The sequence below is a fragment of the Eleutherodactylus coqui genome, chromosome 10 (assembly GCF_035609145.1).
Source record: "Eleutherodactylus coqui strain aEleCoq1 chromosome 10, aEleCoq1.hap1, whole genome shotgun sequence".
In the NCBI taxonomy this organism is placed as follows: domain Eukaryota; kingdom Metazoa; phylum Chordata; class Amphibia; order Anura; family Eleutherodactylidae; genus Eleutherodactylus; species Eleutherodactylus coqui.
Window position 1 is genome coordinate 98,706,120 of NC_089846.1, and position 8,691 is coordinate 98,714,810.

Consider the following 8,691-nt stretch of genomic DNA (forward strand, 5'->3'; position numbering starts at 1 on the left):
GGCATCTCCCCTTGTCAATCTTTACTCCACCAGGAATTCCTGGTGGCGTCAAGATACACTAATACCCTTGTTTGCTGCCACAGTTTGTTTTTTTTTGTCCTTATCACCAACTGCACACAAGCGGGCACCCCGACAGCGGACGTAGTCAATAATCATCGACCATTTGTACAATATCAGAGTCAGATATGTTTTTATTGAAGCTATTATACATAGATATTATTGAGCTGCGTGCAGGAGGGCGAATAAGCATCATCGGTGGATATATCCAGTCACTGCTTTTTTTATTGGGGAATAATCCGAGGTCCGGAGCGCCTCTTCACATGGAGGTCTGCAGTCTGGATGTCATTTACGGATGTTGTGATCTGAAAAGAGAAAATCACATCTTAGTGTCTCAAACAATGGAGGGAAAAGCCGCTGAAAATCCCAAACGCTACAGAGGCGGAACGTGTGGAAAATAGCTAAGAATGGTCCCGCTATTAAGGGGTTAAAGCTCTCTGCACATGAGGAGGCGGATTATCCATTCTTCTTGTATCCATCACTTGTAGTGGTGACACAGCACCATATTTCAGCTAGGTTTTCCATCCGTAATAGAGATGAGCATCCGGGTCAACCGCAACTCTCCTGAACTCCACGCATCGGGTCCTTCTGGCCGGGATGCACATCCGTATCATTGAAGCTCAGCAGGGTGCGGCATCCTCTACATGTAGTGTGTATGCCACTCACATCCGGGACCCCCAGTCATCAGGAAGTCGTGGTCCCTATAGCTTGCAGCATTCCTGTCTGGTGGAGACACAAGTGGGGAGATTTCTGGGTCTTCACTACTCACCCTCATTCATCATTTGGGAATTACTTGAGCAGTAAAACTGGAAGCAGCGCCAGGAGGAGGAGAGCGCAGAGCGGAGCGGAACCTGCAGAGAAATCACATAATGAAACTTCAGAGCACACAGCCATGGCCGTCATCCTATCTTGGATGCCTGTTAAATCTGTATAGTCATGGGCACTCTGGGGTGCTTTGTGAGCTTTCTTGGATGAATTAGGGTGGAGTTTAAAATTGTCCTATAAAGCTGTGTTCACACATGCTGTCTTTTGTTGCTTTTTAGAAACCGCGTGCAATCTTTAACAATGCAAATTAAAAAAACAAAAAAAAACAATTTGGTGGTGGTTTGGCAACAAAAATCACGAAGTGTGAAGCCTTCCCTATGGGGAATACACATGTAGGGAGGCATGATGAAGGGGGCTCTGCACTTGCAGAGCTCCACAGTTCCTTGTTTACTGATCAGCAGGGGTGCTTGCAGTCAGAGCAGACAATCTCATCCACAAAGCTCTCCATGGTGCTGCGCAATCATACATCGCCCCCCCCTCCTGTCCGTACACCACCCAGCCCGCACACTCCAATCCGTTAACACACTCAGACTAAACACCCCTCTAATAGGAACCTCACACGCTCGCCTCCAGGACTTCACCAGAGCAGCACCCATCCTCTGGGACACTCTACCACAAGGCATCCGGATGATTCCCAATGCACGAAATTTCAGGCGCGTCTTAAAAACTCACCTCTTCAGGGAGGTATACCAAATCCCCTGACCTAGTCCCCCGCCCTCCTTATGGCTCCCCACACCTTCCACCCTGCTTATCGCATTCAACCTCTACCCCTGCACCTCCTTACCACCACCACCCCATTTGCTTCCTAATAACTGATTTCCACATGTAATTCCCGTACTGCTTGCGTTCCCTCATCCTCCCCCCTTGTACCTCCTGTACCACCCCCACCCCATTTGTTTTAGACTGATAGTATATCACATCTAATTGTTTGTTTCTCCCATGCTTGAAAGCGCTGCAGAATAAGTTGGCACTACACAAATAAAGATTATTATTAATAATTTCATATCGATAACCTCAGGCCTCATGTCCACTAGCTAAATGGAATTGCGGCATCCGCAACGGATTTTGCCCATAGGGAATCATTGGCCATCCGCGGGTCCATTAAATTGATTTTTGCACCCGCGGATGGCATTTTAAAAGAATTGCGTTTTTAATGCGTGGGAGAAAAAACGTGGCATGCTCCATTCTGCCGCGGATTCTGTGCGGATCGGCAACATTGCTATCACATTGCTAGCAATGTGTGCGGATAACTGCATGAAAAAAAAAAACATTTAAAGCAAATCCACGCGGAATCCGCTGCGGAAATCTGCGGAAGATTCTGCGTGGATTGTATTTTTCAAGTGGACATGAGGCCTAAAGAGAGACCATCAATCCTAGAGATCCCCGCTACCGTTATATCACCTCCTCCTACATTGGGAACAAGTAAGTAATGGTTGTGACTCACGTAGGGCGGTCTCTCCGTTGTCTTCGTCTGGGATTGTGGTGATAATTTCACCACTAATGATAACTTCTACATGTGGTGGTTTTGAGGGTGGTCGAGGTCGTGGCTTTGAGGGTGGTGGAGGTCCTGATTTTGAGGTGAATGATCGCTTTATTGTGGTGTTCTGGTTATACGTAATATCCAGAAGGATGGTAATTACATCATTTCCACCGCTCACCATCTCAGGCCTTACACTGACTTCAGGGCCGATGTGTACTGCGAGCTCCAGTGACCCATTAATGAAGACGGAATAGAGGACGTTTTCACCGTTACTGGCTTTTGAGGACACCGACACGTCCAGTGCAGGCGGTTGGATCAAGGACAGACAGAGGGGATCGGTGGAGTTGATGCATTTTGTCTGATTCTTCTGGGCTACGACTGTGTACCTGAATGGGTGATCAGCTGTTGCATTAAGGACGGCGCACACGATCTCCGTATCTCCGATGTGGGTTGATGGGATGGAGACTAAAATATCCAGAATGGTAACGAGCGGCTGCGCTTCATTTGCTCCAACTGCAGAACAAAGAAAAGAAATTGACTTGCAACACTTTTCTGTAGCAGTGCAGAGATAACAGATAAACCCCACTCTATTCTCCCAATGATTATTATTGCTCCCACTAATAGTCCCCAGACAGTATGTGTAGATGGGAAGATCGTGATGTAATGCGGTTAATCGGCGTGACTACATGCAGCTGTGAGAGCTTGTGATTGGGGTTGCAATGGATTCCAACTTTGCCAATTTAACCTCTTAGATGCCACAGTTACTAGGGACCACGGAACCTAAGTTTTACCCTATCATTCCCCTATGATCGGATCTCTGGATGCTGATAGGGTACTACAGCAGCTGGAGGCATAGTCACCACTATGTAAGCTACTTGGAGGCATGGTCTGCTAGATGGCCTGTCAGTGTGTAATCCACTCCAGTACAGAAGTATTGCAGTGTGTTATACGAGCCAGCAGGAGGTCGGTGGTAGAAAAAAGGTCGGATAAGTCGCCTTCCTCCCTCATCAGGTCATCTATTCATGGAAAAAATAAGAAAGCGAAAAAAAGAAACTGGTATTGCCAAATCTATAACGATCCAAACTATAAAACGATCATGTGATAAAACCCGCGCAGCCCATTTCTACAAAATAGAAATGAGAATGAAGTAGAGGGTCCTTAAGTTTTGGCACCTCGTGGTCTCTACCAGCCTGCAATGGCGCCTGAGAAATAAAAGGCCCTGACATCCAGCAGGTTCCCCTTCATCTCTGAGGTCGGTGTGGGAGTTACGTTGGGCCCACATGGGATGTTTCTGAAGACCGCAGGATCCAGTGATGAGTGCAAAGATTTCATTGTCTGTTCTCTACGGCTAACTGACAGAAAAAAGGGTTAGTATTGAAAATCTGCAAAAAAAAAAAAAGGGAAAATTACATTTCTCCTCCAATAACACACCTAAAGGGTAAAATTTCCTAAGAGCCATTCTGCATGTATTGTGGGGTGATTGATGGGGGATTCTAATATAACGGCCCCTCAAAGTCCTTTCAGAACAGAATTGGCCCCTAAAAAATACATTTATGAAACTTGAAAAACTACTACTGCAGCGTCCAAGGAGGAGGCCCTCAGCCAAGCAGACAGAAGGGTAGAGAGATAACCTTGTGACGTGGCTCTACCATCTCCTCTCTAAGGTTAGCTCAGAACCCAACCTCGTTAATACTGGGGGAGATCACGGGAACAGTAACCATGGTTACCTGTAGTCCAACTTGTCACTCGTGACGCCAATATCCTCTGCAGTGGATCCTTCCAATGTCAATTCCAGGAAATAAAGTAGTCCACGCACAAAGTACACTTTTCTGAACAAGAACCAGGAACGTTCGGTTCTGCTCCTTCACTTAAGTCTCTTCAGGTAAACAGTAATACAACAGTCTCAACTAATAAACCCATCTGTGAGAACAGTGCTGGATTAGGGAGGACTCTCGGACCAATACTTAATTGCAGTCTCAGTTATCTAACAGTTCTGCCTCTCCCAGAAACTCTTTCTCGCCTGCCAGTCACTCACATTGCTGTTGCTTGCTAGTGGTTCCTTTCTCCCTCTCTGGACTCATGCGGTTCCCACGCATTTTTTTCTAATCTGGGCTACATTTGCTTTTTGTTAAGAATGAAGGCTAAGGGCAGTTTCTCTACAAGGCTGGGCCCAGGAGGAACAATGAACCACCTCTTGGACCCTTCCATTTTCTAAGCCTCTGGTTCTCTCACTCAGGCTGACTGACTCCATCACCGACTCTCTCTGTCTTTCTCACTGGCCCAGACTACAGCAACAGCCACGGCAGACCATCCAACTCAACAGGACCGCTCGACCAGACAGCCAAACAGGTACCAACTACCCACTCACACATTATACTTTTAAACCACACCAGACAAAATTATGCATTTTCCAGACATAACCCAGACATTAACCCATTCATGCCTGCAGCCATCCAATATAAATAAACCTGATGCATTCCACAAACAAGAAAGTGCACAAGACAAACAGAACATTCTGGAGGGGACCCCATTAAATCTGGGCCACTACAGTTCCCCCCTACTTAAGAAAAGCTGACCCTGGCGCCTCCTTAAAACAGTGTAAAAATCTGCAATTGGAATTCCTCAGAGCTCTGTCTTATTATCACAAGAGAACTATATTGCAGTCTGGAAGAGTGCATGGCAGAACCGTTACACTATTTTTCCCCCTTCTGGTTTCTACTCAGAGTTTAACCCATCCTGGCATACTCAGACTACCTGGGATCTCCCTTCTGGTGTACAGTTGTAGTTTATGACAGCATGTAGAGAAATGGACTGGCCAGTTAAAAGAACAAATAATGCTAGGCTGGGCAGAACCACAGGATTCACTAGCATGACTATGGGGCCCTTTCATAATTCTTCTCCCCACAGACTAAAATTGAGATACATCACTGTTAACTAACACACATATAAAAAAAAGGGTGACTGAAAGATTTCCTTAAAATAAGAGCAAGTGGCATGTTCTTCACTTCCCTCTGATAGCTTAAGTCAATATCCCCAACTGAGCTGACTAGATATGGTAATAAGGCCATGTCTCCTGAAACAGATAAGACACTTCGCTGACTCTGGAACAATTAATGAATAGTAGGGTGTAGCATCTAGACCTCTTGTCTCACTCAATTAAATCACCCAAACTTCTCATGCAGATGCATACATTTACTTAAGTACAATCAGCAGAAACTTTACTATTCATATGTCCTCCTGCACTTTAGCATTATAACATTACTTTAAATTTATGCAATAAAATTTTGCAATATAAACTTTTTAGAAATTAGGTTATGCATTATAGACAAATTGAATATGCATTAAGGGATAAAATAACTTTTGAGTCCTTTTGGGCAATAAGGGGCAAAAAGAAAAATAATAAGTTCCAAAAACAGTTCTGGAAAAACAAGGGGCATATAAAGTCTCTTAGCACCATGTTACTTTTCTGATGGATGAAACCACGCTCTCGTCAAACTCTGACCCGGTGGTATAGCCAGTAGGGGTTGCATTACTTTCCCAGGAGCAAATTCCATTGGAGGAACAAAGTGAGGGACTAGGGCGCATGGCAACACTTACATTGCTGTCCTCTCTCACGGGGCATGGCTCAAAACAGTCAGATGACTGCCGCCATGGTGTGGATAAATCCATAGGGGGAACGTCTCCATCTTCCATGTACACAAAGGTGAAGTTAGTGTCCCCATACTCCATGATGAACCGTTGGAAGAATTCAGGCAACAAGTCCTTCACTGCACAATTGTCCTGGTGGAACAAAATCCACGGTGGATAATGCGACTCCACAAAATCATTATGTGTCCGGTACTTCTGTAAAGTCCAAACCCTCTTCCTGGAGAGGGAAAAGTTAGCTGAGCTGTTCCTCCACACCAGTCTACCTTCCAGTGGGTCCCTCAGTGCGGGTCAGAGGATAGAAGATGGCCTTGTGACATAGGTCTCAGCAGTGTCCAACGCAGTCAGTTCTTCCCTCTCCATGGCAGGGTCAGAATTCTGCAGTTCTGCTATCCTCTCCTCCGGTTTGGGGGAAGTTGGAGAAATCCTGGGTAGTATGTCTAGCAATGCTGCCTCATTACCCTAGTAAAATTGTATCCTTGTTGGTGGGTATCCAGCCAATATTCCCTTCACCACTCCTGTAGCCATCTCGCGCAGTGATGCTCTCAGTGGTCTGCTGGGTGGTTTCTGTTGTCTCACTCACCAGCATGAGTAGTTCCTCCCCTGGGTGGTCTTCAGCCCTCTGCTGTTGCTGTTCTGCGGAGGGGGTGTCCCCCCCCCCCCTTACTTTTCCCACCGCCGTGACAGGAACTCTGTGGCGGGTAAGTTTTGCAGGCTCCTCTGTCACTGTAGAAGAAGAGTGAGTGCCATTTTGAGAATCTGTAGAGTCTTCTTTATTTACTGTTACATGCAAATTTGACAATTCCCCTTTGTCCAGCAACACAACACGATTTCTCTTCAAGCGGTAATGCATCCGGGACACATATAAACTTTGTTCAAACAAAGAGTCCTTACTTTTTCTCTGCATCAATGCCTTGTCTTTCCAACTTTTCTTTAGGCTCAGAGGATCCGCAACCTTGTCCTTTTAATTCCTGTAGGCTCATAGGGTTGGTGGAATCTTGTGCTTAAATTTTTAGAAGACTCAGAGGGTTGGAGGGATCTTGTCCTTAACTTTTTTGGAAAGCTCAGAGGGCTTGATATGGTAGACAGTTTGACTTGCGTTTTCTCAGGCACGGGCACTCACTTGCATCTGTGTCTGGCAATAGCTGAGGCGCCACTTCACCTTTTTGAGTAAGGCACGGAGGTATCATCCTGTTCGTGATGCCAAAGCTCATCCAAGGAGCAGGCCCTCAGCTGAGGAGACAGCGTAGTAGAGAGATAACCTTGGCATGGTGCTCTATCATCTCTTCCCTAAAGCGAGCTCAGAATCCAACCTCGTTACTGCTGGGGGAGAACATGGGAACAGTAACCGTGGTTACCTGTAGTCCAACTTTACACTCGTGACGCCAATGTTCTATCCTCTGCGGTGGATCTTTCCAATGTCAATCCCAGAAAATAAAGTACACACAAAGTACCCTTTTCTGAACAAAAATCAGGCACGTTCGGTTCTGCTCATTTACTTAAGTCTCTTTAAGCAAACAGTATTACACCAGTCTCAACTAAATAACCCATCAGTGAGAACCGTGCTGGATCAGTGAGGACTCTCGGGGTATTACTCAACCGCAGTCTTAGTTAGCTGACAGTTCTGTCTCTCCCGGAAACTCTCTCTCTCTCTCCTGCCAGTCACTCCCATTTCTCATGCTTGCGAGGGGTTTCTTTCTCCCTCTCCGTACTCATGCAGTTCCCACACGTTTTTTCCAGTCCAGGGTACATTCGCTTCTTGTTAAGGATGGAGGCTAAGAGGAGTTTCTCTAGGAGGCTAGGCCCAGCAGGGAACAATGGACCACCTCTCCGACTCTTCCACTTCCTAAGCTTCCGGTTCTCCCACACAGGCTGACTGACTCCCACACCGAATCTCTCTTTCTCGCTGGCCCAGACCACAGCAACAGCCACAGCAGACCGGAAAGCCAGAACGGTACCAACTACCCACTCACATTCGACAAACAGAACATTCTGGAGGGGACCCCCATTAACTCTGGGCACTACGCTAGCAAACTGAATTTTTCTAAAACATAAAAGAACATTAAAAAGAAGCCAAGATCCAGTGGACGGACGGAAGCGCCATTATTAACTCTTCAAATGCTACATCTTTTCTTCAACCTGAGCATTCCCAGTGTTGATATTTGCTAATTTTCTCAAATTTTCAGTAAATTTCAGATTTCTTAATAACATCAGTGATTTCACTCATACATTAGGAGCCCCTCCGGCACCGTTGTTGTACTTGTTTTACATCGGTGACATCTCTCATATATTTAGGAGTCCCCCCGCCACCGTTGTTGTACCTGTTTTATATCAGTGACATCTCGCATATATTTAGCAGTCACCCCAACACCGTTGTTGTACCTGTTTTACATCAGTGATGTCTCTCATATATTTAGGAGTCACCCCGGCACCGTTGTTGTACCTGTTTTATATCAGTGAGGTCTCGCATATATTTAGGTGCACCCTGGCACCGCTGTTGTACTTGTTTTTGACATTCTGTATCTCACTGATAACCATTTGTCTCACCATTACCAATCTTCTCTTACCGAGTGCACAGAGTGTGAGGACGATGAGGGTTTTTCTTCCGCAGTCCATCATTCAGCTGCAATCAGAGTCGATCCTGGGATCAGTGCAGAACTTCTCGATGGCAAAGAGATGTGCTG

General features: G+C 46.0%; 1 protein-coding gene across 1 annotated transcript; it reads right to left on the minus strand.

The window, feature by feature from the left end:
* Window positions 1-206: 206 nt before the first annotated feature.
* LOC136579789 (uncharacterized) lies at window positions 207-8,691 on the minus strand. Its single transcript, XM_066579850.1, has 4 exons — window positions 8,575-8,691; window positions 2,327-2,875; window positions 827-908; window positions 207-362 (listed from the first exon to the last, which is right to left on the minus strand). Exons 1-3 carry the CDS (start codon window positions 8,624-8,626, stop codon window positions 847-849), a joined length of 663 nt encoding a protein of 220 aa, XP_066435947.1. The 5' UTR covers window positions 8,627-8,691; the 3' UTR covers window positions 207-362; window positions 827-846.